Genomic DNA, 21,009 nt, shown 5'->3' with positions numbered 1-21,009 from the left:
GATTTGGGCGTGTTAGGAAAGATGGCGTGTATTGGGGAAGATGTCGTGTATTGGGTGAGATAGGGGTGGGTAGTTATTGGGCAATGATAAAGTAGGGATTTTATTAAAATCAACTCCCTATTATTTTATTAATTAATAATAATTTATTATTTATTTTTAAAACTGTAAAAGATAACTATATAATTAATCAGTAAAAATTTAAAGAGTTTGGTTTAAAAAAGGTAACTGAAAAAATAAAAGTAAAAATTTAAGCATATTAATTATTATTATTTAAATAATTACTTATAATTTATTTTTAATTAATATAATTTTAATTGATATGCTATAACTCGATAATAATCTGCTATAAGTAATTTATTTTTAAAAAGTATGTTTATAACTTGATACATATCATGGGTGGGGTGTTATTTTTATACTTTGTAACCCCAAAAAGTTCCTTAATTAGTGCGTCCCATATTTTCCTCCACTTTTGTTTATTTTAATTTTAGTCGTCAAATAAGTGGTTTTTGAGTTTTTTAAGTCAAAATATCTTTTTAAATATGATTAGCACTAGAAGAAGAAAGAAGAGTATAGCACATAAAATGAAAAAGAGACTCCTTTTTTAGTTAGTCCAACTTTTTTATACTTGTACAATTTCAATTATTTACTTGTTTTTTTGTATTTGTTATTTTTGACAAATTACGAAATAGCTATATATTCAATTATATTTCCAATTTATTTAAAGAGTTAATATTTTTTAAAAACGGTAGTACCTCTTTAATGAGTAATTGATTTTAAAACTCTATCAATTAATAAGAATAAAATGAGAAATTTATTATATCTATTATCATTTTTTAATAAATGTGTCAAATAAAAAATGAACAAGTAAATAAGAATAATGGAATGATAATCAAATTGTTTTAGTATTATTATAATGTCATTTGTCCTAGGGAACCCTAATCTTTCAAAAGGAGCAAACACAAGGACATACACAACTCTGACTAATGTAAGAAAAGAGGACATAAACAAACATATTGGCAAAAACACCAAAAATGTTACTAATACGGATTGTGCTGAGTGCATCCAGGTCTCACGTTCAAGCTCAAAATTTGGAAAAATTCTTGTTAGAGGCCATAACTTTAATTCGAATTTAGTTGAAACTCCAATATAAACTTTGGATATCCAGGTGGAAAAAAAAAATGTTCTCTCCCTCTCTTTCAAAAATAGCTAACACTAAAGGAATACTTTCTCTGTTTCATTTTATTTGACAATATTTGACCGGGCACAGAGTTTACGAAATAATGATAACTTTAAAATGTTTACCAAATTGCCATTCAAAAAAGAAAATTCACTTTTTTCTCTTTCATAAATGTATTAGAGTACTATATTTAAAATTAAGTGGGACCAACAAAGGTAAAAAAAGAATTATACCTTTAAATACTTGTCATATAAAAAAATGTGACATTCTTTTTGAAATTAATCAAAATTGAAATGATGTCACATAAAATAAGACAAACAGAGTACTACACGATGAATCAATCAAAATCCAAGAAGAAGAAAAACAAAAGAGAGGGAGAAAATAAAGAAAACAAGTAGAGAACGTGGAAATATACCCCTCCAGCTAATTATATCTACAAAACCTTTAGACCTTTCTGTCGTATATATATTTTTTTTGAGTTTAATTTACATGTATCTCAATTAATTGCGAGTACTGGTTTTTCTTCGAGTGAAAGAGAATTTCTCTTAATAAAATCTAAACAATCCTTAATAGCTTCAGCATAAAATGAATTTGTACGTGAGTAACACTTCAACTTATAATCATTTCTCCCTCCATACATACCATAATCTACTTGTTTTTTCACCTTATTTGTATCATCATTCTTCTTCTTCAATAAACGAATAATTTTCCCATAAGACGATCGCCATGATCTGTTCAAAACTGACAATACTCCCAAGAACTTTACCCGTAGCCGCTGGACTGAGAATTTTCTTGAATTTAGCTTAAAACCTCTCATTATTAAACCATGACTATTTTTTCGAACTCTATGATAACTATTACATATGTCACTACTCATGATTAAAGTATAATTATTTTCACTCAAGAAAAATGAATTAGGGTTTTGATGGAGAAATTAATCCTGTTTATATATGAGTGGGAAATGATTTCAATTTGGTGTAGTGGAAGGAAACAACTTGGAAAATGATAGATTTAACGCGGAGACAGGACTTGAAAAAAGATACATTAAAAACAGCATAAAAATGTGGTATGACATTATGACAAAATGAGGGGATTTTTTTAATCAATAAAAAGACAACATTACTGAATACTGATTATTAAAATATTTAAGGGACAACTTAATGGAATATAGTATTTATTAATTACCTGGAAAGAAAGGTTGGTGTTAACTACATGCTCCTTCCGTTTTTATTACAAGCTCACTTTGTTTTTTTTTATTTATTTATTCCTAGTTACTTGTCTATTTAGACAAATCAAGAAATGTCAATTTTTATTAATCTATCATACGCTCTATTAATTTTTTAAAACTTTTAAATTTCTTAATTCATCAATTTTATAATTAATAAGGTAAAATGATAAAATCATTATGTTATTCATTATTTTTTAATAAATATATCATGTGTCAATTCAAAAATAAATAAATAGCTACGAACATAGAAGGGAATAGGTTTTTAGACTTAATTTGAACTAAAAGTAGTTTATGAAAATGTAGATTGTTTAAGTTGATTTTTGGTCCAGTTACTCTTATTGTGTTATATATAAGTAAAAATATATTTTTGCTTTTATTTGTTTTAACATATCAAAAAATATAAAATATCATAATTCTTTCCCTATATTTTACTCTAAACATTAATTACTATTTTCATCTCAAGCTTTTCTTGAGGGGATTTTTCCGTAGAAGGTACGTTTGAAGTCATCTCTCCTTTTATTAATCATAAAGTTTGAAAAATGCTTCAACTTTGGTTAAAATCTATTATCTTATTAGACTATTTAATATAATATTTTAAATATATATATTTATCTAAGTGGACATAAAAAATAACACAAAATTAATAATAGTAATTTATCCACGTACATATATATATACTTTAAAATAAATTATTAAATAGTTCAGAATAAAAATATATTATTAAATAATTCAGGAAAATAATAATCCTAATGAAAGTATAGTATTACAACAAGTTTTACCAAAGCTAAGATATTTTTCAAATCCTTATACCATCTTAAAATATAATTAAGATATCAATCAACGACCTACTTATTTATTGTTCAACTCATTTTAACTTTTAACAAATTAACTCGATCCAACCATGTTTGATACCCCTATTTATGGGTTTATATCACAAATCATAGATCAAGTGACTGGAGTGGTTGTAAGATTAGACATACAGGTGATGATAAATCCTTTCATCCATACAAGGTCAATTTATCAAATAGGTAAGCTTGATCCCTCAAGTCTAATATTAGTCTCACAATTTTTTCTTATTAATCCTAATTTTTCAATGAGCGACCTACTTTTATTTTTTAATGGAAAATGTACAAGTATTCTCCTAGACTATGAATAAAATTTCGGAGACATATTTTAACTATTTTAAGATCCTATTACCTTCTTAAATTTTTTTTTTTTGTAATTTTGTGCATTTTTTTGGTTTACGTGGCATACAAGTATCTCCCACGCGTAACAAGAGTCAATTCCTCAAATGGTAACCCAAATTAAGCGAATTGCCTTAAAATATCATTTATGTTTCATTTAGGATCAAAATATCACTCAACTATCATTATTTTCCTCCAAATATACTTGACAATTCAAAAGCATCACTCTCTCCTAGTTGATCATATTATTGTTAATTTTTTAAATTAATTTTTTAAGAATAAATTTTCATACTTAAAATCTTTTATCATAATTAAACTTTTTAATTTTTTTATATTATGCAGAATGCGTTTTTAAAATGTACTATAATCTCATCAATTTTAAATACTTATAAAAACATACACTAAAAAATATTGATATACAAATCACTCAATAACGCAAATTTTACTTCAATTAATCATAAACTGTATAATAAATCAATAATATTAAAGGTCAATTAATTATTAAAAAAATAATTATTTGGGTGCTTTGAAATCCATATATACTTACAATACCTTTTTTTAAAAGAAAATAGTAAGTGAATAATATTTATAGAAATTAAAATTTTGATCTTTATTTATCAGTATATTATCTCATATAATATGTATACTATGAATTAAATATGTAAATTCAATTAATTATTTGTTTATTTATTGATGTTTAATTCTATGAAAAGTTATAATATAATATAATATAGAATAAAAGAATAAAATAAAAATAAAAATAAAAAAGTTAAATAATAATTTTCTCATTCTTACTAATTTTTCTGTCAACCTTACAAATTTATCTAAATACTTTTATAAAAAAAGTTGTTTCAAATTTTCAAATAATTTAGTTAGTTTTTTTTAAAAAAATTATTAGGTAATAAGTGTATATAGAGATTTTTTCATTGAATTTTGTTTGGTGACAATATATAAAGTTACTAGACTTTTTAAATTACTTTTCTTATAATCTTTATAAATTTTCATGTAATTTATAATTTAATAGAGACATAAGTTTGATGAATTAAATAGGTCTAGTATTTTCTAAATACGATTATTAATGACATAACATATTAACTAGAATTTAAGGAGACTTTTGAGGCATTTGATATTTTTAATGGATAAAAAAATATAATATTATTCACTTTCTTCTTCTTCTTCTTCTTCTTTTTCAAAAAAAATAATATCGGGAGCATGAATTGCAAAATATAAAATTAATATTATTGTATTGACCTTTAATATTATTGATTTATTATACAACTTATGATTAATTGGTGTAAATTAGCATTAATGTATGATTTGTATATCAATATTTTTTTGAATGTATGTATTTATAAATATTCAAAATTGATAAAAATAATAGTACATTTTAAAAATGTATTCTTCATAACATAAAAAAAAAGTTTAATTATGATAAAAGATTTTAAGTATGAAAATTTATTCTTAATATATTAAAAACAAATTAAAATAATATGATCATTATTTTAGTTAAATAGGTTCAATGAATTAAATTAGTCTATTATTAAAAAAAAAGACTTTAATGACATGTTATGTCAACTAAGAGAGAGTGATGATTTTAAAGTATCAAGTATATTTGGAGGGAAATAGTGATAGTTAAGTGATATTTTAGTCCTAAATGAAACATAAACGATATTTCAAAACAATTTTCTTAACTTGGGTGACCATTTAGGAAATTGACTCCGCGTAACAATTATATGGAGTCACAGAATGTGCCACGTAAGATAAAATATGTAAAAAAATTAGATTTTAAACCACACTTTTAGTATGTTCTGTAAAATTTAAAACTAAATAAAAAGTACAAAAGGGGACGGAAACTTTAAAAATAGAAACTAAAAATAAAACGCTAACAAAGGGAATCAAACCCTCAATGTGTAGCTTAGGTTCAAGGAGACATACCACTGGGCTATATATATATATATATATATTTGCCGAGGGGATTCGGATAAACTTCCTGAAATTTATGTGGATTCGCTTCTGCGATTTTACAAGAATTTGAGACTACTTGTTATGTTACGTGACAAATCAAAGGTCGTCAAGGATATAATTAAATTTAATTAATCAAGTAAATGAGTAATTTCAAAACTATCAATAATTCATAAATATAATTAATACTTTACATCAAATTGAGAAGTATTTTCAACACTCTCCCTAAACAATATCTTATATTACTTTGAGAAGTGGCCGTACATTTAGAATTTATCATATAGTGGAAGCTGGTAGAACTATATGAGTACTTTCCCTAAAACACGTAAAGAATAAATAATAATTTATGTCACACAAATGTAAAGAAAATGCGAGGATAGTGATATGGGACAAGATTTTGCATGATTAGTATTTTTATTATGGGAAAATGCATAAGTATTCTCTCGATCTATGTCTGAAATTTCAGAGACACACTTATACTATACTAAAGTCCTATTATCCCCTGAACTTATTTTATAAGTAATTTTCTACCCTTTTTAGCTTACGTGGCACTAGTTTGAAAAAAAAAGTCAACCATTGTTGGGCCCACAAGATAGTGCTACGTAGGTCGAAAAGGGGTAAAATATTATTAATAAAATAAGTTCAGAGAGGTAATAGGACCTTAGTATAGTATAAGTGTGTCTCTGAAATTTCGGGCATAGGTTGAGGGGGCACTTGGGCATTATCCTTTTTATTATTTATAATTAAAAAGGATTAACCAATACTTCATATATATTTTTAAAAAAACAAGAATCCAAAGAAATAAGGCTAAACATAACATTTAGAGACATGAATATTTGGCAAATGAAAAGTTGATAAAACAACCAAACATAAATCAGCTCTACCACTTAGTCTTGCCTCTTTTTGTATTTTAAAAAACAAAAGATCAATCGATTTGTCATGTTTCTTGTCTACTTCTAACCCACATTAAAAGCACAATTGCTATTCTAATTTGATGCAAATCACGTGAAATTTTTTCCAAATCAATTTAAATTAGAGATATGAGCTCCTTTCAATTTCTTATTCTTTTGATATACTGTAACTCAAAATCCAGTTACAACCTGGAAGAAAACCTAGGAAAAACATCTCCACGTCCCCTAGTTGAGTTTGTGCTTCAATTTTCAGCTCAAACAATCAAATTAGATGACATTTTCTAATAAACTCAAATTAACAGAAATGGATATCAACTTTAATGCCCAAGGGTAATGTGCAGTAGATCAGAATATTAGCATGAAGAAGGAGCAGAAGAAGAATAGAGAGGAAGAAGAAGAGATGAAGATGCAGATGAAGAAGGAGACTTTTAGAACAGAATTGTATTAGTATGAATGTAATGTACATGCCTATTTACATCAGTGTATTTATACAGTAACTAATACATATAACAACTATAACTAATTCTTAACTAACTAGTTATCTTAATTACATATATGCCACATTGTTCAAGTGACACCTTCTTCAATACTCCCCCTCAAGTTTGGAGGTATGAACAAGTTCATTACACCAAACTTGGATAACAAATATTCATGTTGAGATTTTCCTAAACCTTTAGTTAACATATCAGCTTCCTGTTCTTTTGTATGTAGATACTTTGTTTCAACTAATCCTCGTTGAATTTTCTCACGTATGAAATGACAATCCAACTCAATATGTTTTGTTCTTTCATGTAAAACTGGATTGGCAGCAATTTGTATTGCTGACTTACTGTCACTGTACACACTGACTGGAGTTTGAATCTTAGCTCCAAGTTCTTTAAACAGCTTAACTATCCATGTAATCTCAGCTATTGAACTGGCCATACTTCTATACTCAGCTTCAGCTGAGCTTCTAGATACTGTGGCCTGTTTCTTTGATTTCCAAGAGATCATTGATTCTCCCATCTTTACCATAAAGCCTGAAACTGACCTTCTTGTGTGTAAACAAGCTCCCCAGTCTGCATCACAATAAACCTTGAGCTGTTTGGAGCTTTTGCTAGATAACAATACTCCTTGTCCTGCTTGACTCTTTATGTATCTCACAATTCTAAGTGCAACATTAAGATGAGATTGCTTTGGTTGATGAAGGAATTGGCTCAGTGTTTGAGTAGCAAATGCAATATCTGGTCTTGTAACATTAAGATACAATAACTTGCCTACTAGTCTTCTGTATATAGTTGCATCTTCCAGTAGCTTATCTTCTTCTCCTTTTCCATTCATATCATCATATTCCTTAGTTGTTAATCTAACATATGGATCCAGTGGTGTAGAAACTGGTTTGGCAGCCCCAAGTCCCACTTCAGAAATTATTTCTAAGGCATATTTTCTTTGATGCATCACAATGCCTTCTTGTGATCTGGCAAATTCAATCCCAAGAAAGTATCTTAGATCTCCTAAATCTTTCATCTTGAAAGTATTCAGCAATGTTCCTTTTGTAGCCTTTATCAAACTCAAATCATTTCCAGTAATCATCATGTCATCTACATATAATAAGATTACCACCAAGGATTTTCCAATCCTTTTTATAAAAAGTGAGTAATCTAGATGACTTTGTACGAAGCCAAGATTGAGTAGTGCCTCAGTAAGCTTTACATTTCACTGTCTAGGTGCCTATTTCAAACCATACAAGAATTTAATGAGCTTACATACTGGTTTCTCCCCCTGCACATTAAAATCCTTGGGAGGTTGAAAGCCTTGAGGAAGAGCCATGTAAACTTCTTCTAACAGATCACCTTGCAGAAATGCATTTGAAACATCCATTTGATGAACATGCCATTTCTCAGTAGCAGCAAGTGCTAATACACTTCTGATAGTAACCATCTTAACTACTGGAGAGAAGGTTTCTTGATAATCAATTCCTTCTCTTTGATTGAATCCTTTTGCAACTAATCGAGCTTTAAATCTATCCACTTCTCCTGAGGCTAAGTACTTGATTTTAAACACCCATTTGCACCCAATAGCCTTCTTGCCTGGTGGTAATGGAACAACAGTCCAAGTGTTGTTAGCATCCAAGGCTGAAATCTCAGATTTCATAGCATCTACCCATCTCTGATCAGAACATGCTTCCTCAAATGTGGATGGTTCAATATCATTACCAAAATTAGATAAGAATGCCTGATATGAAGTATGTAGATGATCATAGACAACATATTTGTCAATAGAGTATGTTGGCTTATTACCAGACTTGAGACTTGCAACAACTACATAATCTTTCATCCAAAAAGGAGCTCTACTACTTCTTGTGGACCTCCTTTGTGCAGGAATGGAACCATCTACTGTGGATGTACCAGTGTCAACTTCAATTAGAGGTAACTGTGTAGGATTAGAAGCAACATCTGATGAGAAGGTAGTAGGAAATAATTGCCAAGCTGTAGAGGTTGGTATTGCAAAAGGAAATGTTGATTCTCCGAACAAGACATCTCTGCTAAGAAAGAAATACTTGTTCTTTAGATCATAAAGTATATATCCTTTTGTATTTTCACTATAACCCATATGAATAGCAGCTACACTTCTTGGTTGAAACTTATCCTGAATATACATATTCTTGGCAAAACACAAGCAACCTAATACTCTTAAATGTTGAAGTGAAGGTTGTCTCTTGTGGAACATTTCATAAGGTGACTTACCTTGTAACACTGGTGTAGGAAGCCTATTTATAATATATGCAGCACTTAGTACTCAATGCCCCTAAAATTTGATTGGAATGTGACTTTGAAACTTTATTACTCTAGCTATCTCCAGGATATGTTTATGTTTTCTTTCAGCTATGCCATTCTGCTGAGGAGTATGCATACAAGTTCTTTGGTGAACAATCCCTCTACTGACAAAAAGTTTGTTACACTCAGCATTTACAAATTCTGAACAATTATCAGTTCTAATGATCTGAACTTTGGACTGAAACTGTGTTTGAACTAGCACAAAGAAGTTTTGTAGCAAAACACAAACATCACTTTTCAACTTGATTAGAAAAAACCATAACATTCTTGTACAATCATCAACAATTGTTACAAAGAATCTATTCCCATCATATGTAGCAGTATTAAATGGCCCCTATACATCAATATGTAATAGCTGAAAAGCCTGAGTAGACATTGAATTACTATGAACAAATGGTAGTCTATGTTGTTTAGCTAGTGGACAAATTGTACAAGTGTGTACTTCCTTGGAACACTGAGTGACAGGAAAGTGAAGTATTTGTGCTAAGACACTAGAGGAGGTGTGTCCTAGCCTTTGATGCCACAGTAGAATTCTTGAATCAGATATAGATGGAGGTATAGATGGAAGACTTTGTGTTTGTGTTTCTTTATTCTCTTCAGCTGTGAAGCACTGTTCATGTTTGCCTCTACTGACTTTGTGAATAGGTAAATGATAGAGACCTGCACTTTCTCTACCAGTCCCCCTCACCTGCCCATTGTAGAGGTCCTGAAATATAACAAAGTCAGGAAAGAAGGAGACAACACAGTTTAGATCTCTTGTAAGCTTTGAGACTGACAACAGGTTAAACTTGAAATCAGGAATTAACAGAACATTTTCTATTTTGTCTTGTGAAGTCAGATGACAAGATCCTGTATTAGTGACCTTGACATTATCTCCATTTAGCAAATACACTCTTCTAGGCTTATCTGATAAAACTTGCTGCTGGTAATCAAGTACAGTAGGCAAAGATGTCATATGATTAGTAGCACCTGAATCTATGATCCACCCTTGTTGTTTATCCCCAACTATAAGTGCAACATCATTACCTGTTAAAGATGCATAATCTTGGACTATATTTGCATTTGCAGCAGCACTGTTAGATTGTGAGCCTGACCCTTCTGTTCCTCCCTTAGCATTTGTATGCCCAAGCATTTGTAGAATCTGATTGTATTGATCCTGAATGACACTCAATCCTCTACTATATTCATTATGATTTACTCTTCCATTGCAGCTTTGACTATAAGAATTGTTGCTTGAACTTTCTTCTCTATTAGAGTTAAACTCTTCTTGATCATTACTGATAGCATTATGTGTTGTATGAAGTTGTCTTTTATCATTCTGATTTCTCCCTCTTCCTTATGATGATCCTTTCTTCCTTCTTTCAAGACCAGGAGGATATCCATGAAGCTGAAAACATACAGCTCTAGTATGTCCTGTTCTATTACAATAGTCACAATACACACTTGAATCATAGCTAGGAACATTAGGATTTTTATGTTTAGGTACAGATTGACTTCGAGCAGTAAACATTGCATGCGATTCTACTTGTTCACTACTAACAGATTGTGTAATCCTACGTTGACTCTCTCTCTCAATCAACATGGAATAAGCCTTGTTAAGAGAAGGAAGAGGCATCATCATAAGAATCTGGCCTCTTGCTTGATCATATGACTCATTAAGACCCATTAGAAACTGCAGCAATTTTTGATTATGCATAAACACACTGAGATCTCTTGAACCAGGACAACCACAACTAGCTATAGGAACCAAACTATCATACTCTACCCATAGTTCTCTCAATCTAGAAAAATACACTGAAATTGTACTCATACCTTGAGTGATAGTTGCAATTTCTTTGTGTAATTGATAAATTCGACTTTCATCTACTTTATCATACCTTTCACTCAACTCCTTCCACACTTCTGCTGCATTTGTTGAGTAAACAATCCCACTAAGTAATTCTTTTGATGCACAGTTCATTATCCAAGACAGAACAATGGCATTACATCGTTCCCACAAATTCTTCAAGTTTTCTCCATATGCTTCCTTCTTGCAAGATCCATCAATGAATCCTAGCTTATTTCTTCCCAAAATGGCTATTCTCATAGCTCTGCTCCACACCAAAAAATTCTCAGATCCAGATAGCTGAATCGAGACTAACATAACACCTGAATTATAGATGTTGTTCAAGAACAATGGGTGATTATGACTCAGTTTTTCTGGTAACTCATTATCAATAGCTGTCATTGTTGCTTCAACTTTTTCAGACTGTGTTTAGACAATTTTGATCCTAACTACTGCGATTGCTTTGATACCATGTGCAGTAGATCAGAATATTAGCATGAAGAAGGAGTAGAAGAAAAATAGAGAGGAAGAAGAAGAGATGAAGATGTAGATGAAGAAGGAGACTTTTAGAACAGAATTGTATTAGTATGATTGTAATGTACATGCCTATTTACATCAGTGTATTTATACAGTAACTAATACATATAACAACTATAACTAATTCTTAACTAACTAGTTATCTTAATTACATATATGTCACATTGTTCAAGTGACACTTTCTTCAATAGGTAACGCTCACATAAAAAAATTTAGTAAGGATTACATTTTTTCCACACAAATTCCCATTAATGAAGCTTCTCTTATATGTAAAAAAAAAGCATATACAAAATATATAAGAAATGTATCACTAATATATGAAATGCATATATACAAAAATAGTCACTTTTGGATGAAAACACGTGTGCATAGAAAACGTATTATTATTATTATTATTATTATATAGAATAATATTCACTAGTGTATATATGTATAGAGAAATATATCTATGTATAAAAATTGTATCATTATTATGTAGAATGATACACGAGGAATGAAGCTCGAATATTACTTATACACTTTACGTTACCCTTTTAATAGAAATTATTACCTTGACTTTGGATTGAAAGGAAGAACTTAGGACTTACCGTACGACTCCAACCCCTAGCATACTAATTGAAACTCAAGGAGCAACATAGCCGCCTTTCAAAATTTAAGTTAATTAATTAAATGGATATATAGAAGAAATTATTTAATAGATAAGAGCCGGTAGATGAGTGAGTAAGTCCTCACTCTTCACTGACCTGAGCGATTTCGATCACCTAGTAGATTTTTTATTTGGTAGGTAACATCGTCAAAGCGTATTATTATATTTAAACGAAGAAAGAAACTCAAGTGAAAGGGCATCGTCTTGTGTGCCACTAGATCATCTATGATTTGCATCTACAAGAATGAATGACATAAAATTGAAAAACTAATAATAAATAAATTAAAGCATCTGGTGGATAAGAAGTTTGTAATATTGAAGATTACAAGCACAAAAGTTAAAAAAAATCAGATTTTGGAGATTACGAGCACTCTAAAACAAGAAGCATAGGATGGACCGTTACTTTATTTGGACAAAACTCCAAAGTTTTAGTTGAAATCGCCATTCATTTGCACTATAAATAATTATGCAATTTATCTTTCATTTAATTAACACCATATATCTTTCGCATGGCTTCTTTTATTTCAACATCCACAGCACCTTCAACCACACTTATTTGCACTTCTACTAATTCCCAATGCCACATTAGGCAAATAAAAAATGTAATGTATTTTCTTTCTCTCTTCGAATCTTATTATTTTAATTATAAGATAATTTCATATCTAAAACTACTGAAATTTCAAAATGTATTACTTACTGAATATAAATGTAACACGTTTATTTAAATAAAGAATACGAAGTACATAATTTATTGTAAGACTTTTCACTTCTTTCTTTTATTATTTCTTTTTTGTACGTCACAGTTTAATTTAAAGATAGGTGAACTTAAACTTATGCCAAGCATTCAAATTTCAAGACCAGAAACAAAAATATCAAAATTATCTCGTGGCTACAAGAATCAAATCTCATGCTCAATTGTAAGACATCTGAATTTAATTGATTTTCTACTTAACAATTTTTTTCAAAATACTTTTTAAAATAATTATTTTGTGTAGGCTCAGCCAGAAACATTGGAAGTTGTGCAAAGCACAATTGCCAAACAGCTATCGATTGATGAAAGTACAGTGACACCTCAGACTAAATTTGCTGATTTGGGTGCTGATTCCCTTGACACTGTATGTTCTACGAGTATAATATTACTATAAATATTTTTACTTATATGAATATGTTACGTGTTACAACAGGTTATAATTTGTGTATACGTTTAATTGATTTTATTAAAATACTTTCTTTTAATGTCTTATTTTGAAATTCAATAGGTGGAAATAATGATGGCATTAGAAGAGAAATTTGGAGTGTCAATTGGAGAAGAGGGAGCTCAAAATATTGCTACTGTTCAAGATGCTGCTGATCTCATCCAGAAAGTGAAGGAAGTTGAAAATTGATATGTTACACTTCAATTTGATACACAAGACATATATATAGTTCCCCAAATTATTTAAAGTCATATCTTAGTTATAATTTTTTGTGTTGCTTCCATGATTAATACTTGAAGTGGGAGTTAATTAATTCAAGGAAAAATTAGCAAATCAGTCAAAAAATTTAACTTAATTAATAAAAACTTCAATACTTTATAAATATTAGTAAAAATGTCAAAATGTTATTATTTTAGAAAGTATTTTATATCCTAATTTATTTCCTATTTTATCTCACCTTAATTACACATTTTCCAATTAATCATAAATCATATGTTTAAAATAAAGGAAATATTTTCTCTCTCTCGTATTTTCATCATCTTTTTTTTTTGGACATATTTTCATCTTACAACTTTTCTCCATTACAAAATCCGTCTCTCTTCTTTCTTTTTTGTTTTTCCAGAATTGAAAAATATATTTCATAAAAATATTCACACAATTCCTTTTATTAAGGTATGTATCTTTATTCGTTTTTTAAGATTTATTTTATGATTTTATTTTTATTTAAATCGTTTAAAATTGTTTTTTGTAGTTGAAATCACGGTTAGGATTTGATATACTCTAAATCACTCTCCAATGACAGAATCTAAGAGAATTACTATGGGTATCAAACTTAACCAACAATTTTGTATTTTAATTTGCTTGTTTTGTATTTCAATATTACTTTATATACAAACAAGTTCGACATTTTTAATTTTGTATTTGTTATAATGGTATACTAACAAAGTCACATTTGTATATCAATTGAAATGAGTATGTGTTGTGCTCATTTTGTATTTCGATCTCAATTTTCAAAGACACAAGTTCATTTTTTTTAAATTATGTTTTCATTATAATTGTATACCAACAACTTTTATATTTTATGTGCTTACTTTACCATTCAAACTAAAGTCGAATATCATATTGTGTTGCGTGTTATATGGTGATCATTTTGTATTTAACTCTCACATTGTATTCAGAAAAATTTGTATTTTTTTCTTGTGTTCATCATAATGACATACCAACAAAATCAATTTTGTATTTTAATTGACGTCAGTATTTATTATGCTCATTTCGAATTTCAATTTCAATGACAACAATTTTGTACTTTTTTTTATTGTGTTTTATATTTTATGTGCTCACTTAATCATTCAAATTAAAATTGGTATTTTACTTTCATAGTGAAAACTAAAAAATTGTATTACATAACTATCATTTAAATGAGGGTCAAAAAAAAGAATAGGACCTATTATTCCTACATGTTCCATTAGTAACATTCTCTTGAGATGTTACTGCAGATTTTGCTTGGGTTTAATCTTTTCCGATTATAAATCATACAGAAATTTCTTATAAAATGATCTTTGAGATTGTGTAATGCTTACTCTCAAACTCTTCGTTTCCACAGTAGTGATATTTTTTGTTTCTCTCTTCATCTTTGGATTCCTATCTAATGATCCCGGACGTAATCTTGGACATGAAGAATACAATAAAAAAAGGGAAGACTTTGATTGGGAAAGGGGTCTCCTCTGCCTACAGCCTGTTCGTTACTCAAATATATTTTTCTTTTATTCGTATTACAAAAATATTACTCATTGTATCACAATATAATCTAATCATTACATATGAATACGATTAAAGAAAGATACAAGATTCTGAATAAAGAATGACATACATAATGAAAATAATACAGTCTTAACAGGAATGATAGAATATTCTAAAAAAATACAAATTGATTGTGAAAGAGATAAGATACATCTATGTTTAAGAAACACAAATCAATTTGGCATACCTACTGGAATGACTACAAACTAAAAAAAAATAATGTTCTTGATAAAAAATATAAATGTTGAGTAAAAGAAAAACAATTGACAAACAAAAATTAATATGAATACAATTTTTGCAACATTCTTCTCAATTCTCTCTTTCTTTGCAACCTTATTTCCGATTCTCTCTTTTTTTTCTCTTCAAGAAAGTCGATTTTGGCTCAAAAATTTGATTCATTGAACTCGTGATTGGATATTAAAAAAGGTGATTTAATCAAACTCATTTCAATAGAAATTGAGTTATCAATGAAAATTCAAAAATCGATACTATAAATTTGATGAACAAGTGGGATGAGTTATATGTGTTTTTTTAGTCTGTATTTAGTTTTGAATTTTCATAACTGATGAAATTTTTAAGCAATTGTACCTTTTAAAAAAAATTATCGCCCCTAAATTTCTCCCATCATGTTATTTAACAATTGTATTCTTTAAATTAAAAAAAATAATGAAATCTTAATAAGATACATAATATTAAAATTTTGACATTTTTACGTAATATTGAAAGTGTTGACAATGAATTCTATATAATATTAAAATATTGACATTTGAAAATTTTTCCTTAATTTAATAGTTCTGTCCAACCCTTTTAAGTTTTACTTCATCATTTATCAATAACAAAAAAAATAAATCTACATGAACACCTATCAAGAACTCATAAAGAATTATAATCTTTCAACTTCAAGAATGAAATTTAGCTGAAAATAAGATGATTAGCGTGGGGATCAACTAATCCAATACTATGAAAGCTTACATACCTCTTAGGGATTAAATCCATGGCGAAAATTCACATCAAGATGCAAGAATCGTGACGGACGCTTAATCCTCTCCTCTTTTCTCTTATTTTTTCTTCTTGAACTCTAACTAAAACCCTAGGCGTATTTTAGGATTATAAATCTGAACCTAATAGGATTCGACCCCTAAAATATTATTAAAAATGAATCAAATCTGATTGGGTAAGGAAAAGACCATAATACCCCTCACTATTTTCAACTTTCCTTAACTGGACAATCTAACTTCAAAAGATCACATCTCACTCATCCGAACTCAGAACTTAGCAAATTTGGCGGTGATGAATGGATAATTCAAAGATCTTTCCTAAGGTATCTTGTAGCACACCTAACTCATCCTGTGATAGGAGTTATGGTCGTTTGAAGTTTGCTTGAATGCTTTTTTCTTTGGTTTCTCTTGGAACTTAAGGTGCTACATCTAACACTCAAAAGAAAATTTTAAATTTCTTGCAAAAATCTCACTCATTACAACGAATGGTTCGAGTCTTAGTTCAAAAAAATTCTAGGGTGTTACAGCTAGGTCAGCTAGTTGATCAAAATTGTGTTATAAAATTTTCACCCAATGATTGTGTTGTTCAGAATCTGAAAACCTGGATATGTTAGACATTATAGAGTAATGACGCATCGAAAATATAGAGTGATCGACATACCTCCAAACCATTGTTAGCGATATAGTCAAAGTCTACAATTCTTTTTTCTTCAAAGATCTTCTAAGCACTCAAAACCTCACTCTTAGATGATATGGAGTTTTTAGAAGTAATGTGCTTAGGGACCTTTGAACCAAATGACATATTTATAATCGTGCTTCTATCAAGAACGGTTAAGAGGTTATGGAAAGTTACCAACCACTTAGTAGGATAGTGGATTCATGTAGTGGGATTATGCATAGTTAACCATTATCTCAATAGTGAGATAATGGGTAATTAACCACTTTCACATTAGTGAGATAATGGGTCCATGAAGTGGGATAATGGACCCATCTAATACGGACCATATCAACATTAACAAAAATGTTAAGATTCTCCCACTTAGTCTGTATATTTCTAATCCCATTAATGAAATATAATACATGAATCATGGCGATAGTTTCTCTTGTAGTGAGTAGTATCTTCCATGTATCACAACCGACTATATCTCTGAACTTTAACACATATAATTAAATGAATAAACTCAATATGTATTCAAGGTCCATAATTTAGTGACATTTCTAAAAATAAAACTGAATGTGCACACAATTAACGAGAAATATAATATAAAATAGAGTTTCGTAAACATTCATTGTTACAACGAAATTTTACATAGTGGGACTAAGTCCCATTGTGACTACATGATCCTTAAACTTTTGTGGTGGCATGTATTTATTTAAAGGATCAGATAACATTACTTCAGTGCTAACATGTTCAATGACCACTTTCTTGTCTTTAACACGTTATCTTATGGCTAGATATTTGATGTCGATATGATTGCTTCGACTACCACTTTTATTATTCTTAGCCATAAAGACAGCAGCTGAATTGTCACAATATAACCTTAATGACTTAGATATAGAGTCGACAATTCTAAGTTCATAAATAAAACTCTTTAATCATACACCATGTGAGGTAGCCTCGAAACAAGAAACGAATTCAGCCTCCATAGTGGAAGTAGTAACTAGAGTCTGTTTGACACTTCTCCAAGATATAGATCCACCGGCTAACATAAATATGTATCATGAAGTTGATTTCTGTGAATCAACAAAGCCAACAAAGTCTGAATCAAAGTAGCCAATGACTTTCAAGTAATCTGATCGTTTGTACATAAGCATGTAGTCTTTGAAGATATCTTAAGACTTTCTTTGCAGCTCTCCAGTGGTCAAGACCTGAATTACTCTGATATCTTCCTAACATTCCAAAAATAAATGATATGTCAGGTCTTGTACAAAACTGAGCATACATAAAGCTTCCGACAACAGAAGCGCAAGGAATGTCCTTCATTTGTTCCCTCTTAAGATCATTCTTTGAGCACTGATTCAAGTTGAACTTGTCACCCTTTACTATAGGAGCTACACTTGTTGAACAATCTTTCATTCGAAACCTCTCTAAAATTTTATTGATATAGGATTCTTGAAATAAACCTAAGGTACCTTGATGTCTATCTCAATGAATCTTAATACCAATAACATAAGATGCATCATCATCCATGTCTTTCATATCAAAACTTGTAGAGAGAAATTGTTTTACCTCATGTATTATTTCCTTATCATTGGATGCAAGTAAGATATCATCCACATATAGAACTAAGAAACATATTTTACTCCCATAGATCTTATGGTATAACATTGATTCATAATGCTCTCAACAAAGTCGAAAGAAGAGATAACATTATGAAATTTCAAATACCATTGACGGGAAGCTTGTTTTAGTCCATATATGGATTTCTTTAACTTGCATACCAAGTGCTCACCATTACTAGAGAAGAATCCTTCAGGTTGTTTCGTATAGACCTCTTCCTCTAGATCACCATTGAGAAATGCAATTTTCACATACATCTGTTGCAATTCTAAGTCAAAGTGTGCTACTAATGTCAATATTATGCGCAAGGAATCCTTTTTAGACACATGAGAAAATCTCTCTATGTAATCAATTCCTTCCTTTTGAGTGAATCATTTAGCAATGATTCTTGATTTACATCTTTCTATGTTTCCTGATGAGTCCTTTTTAGTCTTGAAAATCCATTTTCACCCAATGGTTTTAACACCACTAGACAAATCGACAAGATCCCAGACCTATTTAGTTTTCATAGAATTCATCTCTTCTTTCATGACATTGTACCACAATTCAAACTTTTTAGAATTCATGACTTGTGAAAAAGACTCAGGATCATTTTCAACTCCAATGTCAAATTCTTGCAAATATACAACAAAGTCACTAGGAATTGCTGATTCTTTTTCTCTAGTAGATATTCTCAATGTTGCACCAACATTTTCCTGTGGATTATTTTGTTCAACTAGTTGTTCAATAATTTTAGGAATTACTTAAACAACTTGATCTATATACATATTCTGAGCAGCTTGTGGAATCTCATTGATTGGTTGCTCAACACCCAATTGAACTTGAGGGGTATATGTACAACAATCAATTTTTGACTTGAAGTGGAAGGTTGATCTCTTATAGAAATTGTATTCTGAAATTGATCACTCCCACTTATTAAGTCATTTTCAAGAAATTTTGCATTTCTTGATTCCACAATCCTAATACTGCTAGATGGACAGCTGAATCTGAATCCTTTAGACCTTTCGGCATATTCAATGAAATTTTCACTAATGGTCCTATGATCTATATTTTTTTCTTGTGGGTTGTAAATTCTAACTTCAAACGGGCATCCCATACGCATATATGTGCCAAACTAGGTTTCCAACCTTTAAATAACTCAAAAGGCTTCTTTGGAACTACCTTTGTTGGAACTCGTTTTAATATGTACGCTTCTGTCTTAAGAGATTTTATCCACAAGGACTTAGGTAGCTTAGATATACTTAACATACTATGCACCATGTGTAATAATGTTCGGTTTCTTCTTTCTGCTACACCATTCTGATATAGAGAACCAGGCATAGTATATTGGGCAACAATACAATTTTGTTGAAGAAACTTCTCAAACGGACCTTGTGCTTGTCCATCTTCTGTATATCTACCATAATATTCACCACCTCTATCAGTTCTTACAATCTTACTTTGTCTTTCGCATTGTTTCTCTACTTCAGCCTTGAAAACTTTAAAGGCTTCTAATGTTTCAGTCTTATTATGAAGCATGTAGAGATACATATATCGTGAGTAATCATCTATAAAGGTGATAAAGTGTTTTTGACCATATGTGTCAATGTCTTGACAACATATATCTGAATGTATTATTTCTAATACGGTTGAACTCCTATTGGCACCTTTTTGACTTGTTGGTTTACCAGTATCAAAATCAGTAAAATTTAAAGTACTAAGTACTCCATCATTTACTAGTCTCTTAATTCTATCGATGGAGATATATCCCAATCTCCGATACCATAAGATAAAGGAATCTTCATTTATAACACGACTTTTAGTGCCAATTTATACATGCATAACAGTATGAGTGGAATCATTTTGTAAATTAAAATATAAAAGACCATCAGATAATGCACCATATCCAATAAGTTTAGATTTATAAAATAGTTTGGAATCCCCTTCTAGAAAGAAGGAATATCCCAAAGGTACATATCTTGATATTGAAATTAAATTCCTACAAAAATTAGGAACATAAAAAGTCTTTTCCAACTCTAAAATAAAACCACTACTAAGAACTAAATTGCATGTCCCAATAGCTTTCAGATGCGACTGCATCTTGTTTCCAATATACATACTTCGCTCAGCTCCCACTGGCTTCCGCAGGCTTCTTAAATCCTGCAAGGAATTTGTAATATGGATTCTAGAAGCAGAATAAATACACCACCTGTTATTATTAACATCAATCATATTAGCTTCATAACAAACAAGAGAGATAGAAGTACCTTTCTTAACAAGCCATTGTTGAAACTTGTGCCCCTTCTTTCTACAGAAGCGACACTTGGCTTCCTTTTTTATGTCAGTTTCAAGTGGTGCCTTTCCTGTATACCTCTTGTTGGCTTGATTGATATTCTTTTACTGAGTAGTCATGAATGCACTTTCTCCTGTTTCCATCATTAGTCGACATTCCTCTTGAACACACATGGC

General features: G+C 29.9%; 1 protein-coding gene across 1 annotated transcript; it reads left to right on the top strand.

Annotated features, from left to right (window-relative positions):
* The first annotated feature begins 13,119 nt into the window (after window positions 1-13,119).
* LOC101259690 (uncharacterized) lies at window positions 13,120-13,671 on the top strand. The gene is made up of 3 exons (XM_069294301.1): window positions 13,120-13,203; window positions 13,282-13,401; window positions 13,546-13,671. Exons 1-3 carry the CDS (start codon window positions 13,120-13,122, stop codon window positions 13,669-13,671), a joined length of 330 nt encoding a protein of 109 aa, XP_069150402.1.
* The last annotated feature ends 7,338 nt before the right edge of the window (window positions 13,672-21,009 follow it).

This window comes from Solanum lycopersicum, chromosome 2 (assembly GCF_036512215.1).
Source record: "Solanum lycopersicum chromosome 2, SLM_r2.1".
Taxonomy (NCBI): Eukaryota; Viridiplantae; Streptophyta; class Magnoliopsida; order Solanales; family Solanaceae; genus Solanum; species Solanum lycopersicum.
Note: the sequence above shows the minus strand (reverse complement) of the source record. Positions and strands in the feature narration are given on the sequence as shown.

Bases quoted from the DNA above. Each gene is read 5' to 3' on its own strand.
- LOC101259690 (XM_069294301.1), top strand. From the start codon at position 13,120: ATGCCAAGCATTCAAATTTCAAGACCAGAAACAAAAATATCAAAATTA. The intron at 13,204-13,281 runs GTAAGACATCTG...TATTTTGTGTAG, and splicing joins ATCAAATCTCATGCTCAATT to GCTCAGCCAGAAACATTGGA. The intron at 13,402-13,545 runs GTATGTTCTACG...GAAATTCAATAG, and splicing joins GTGCTGATTCCCTTGACACT to GTGGAAATAATGATGGCATT.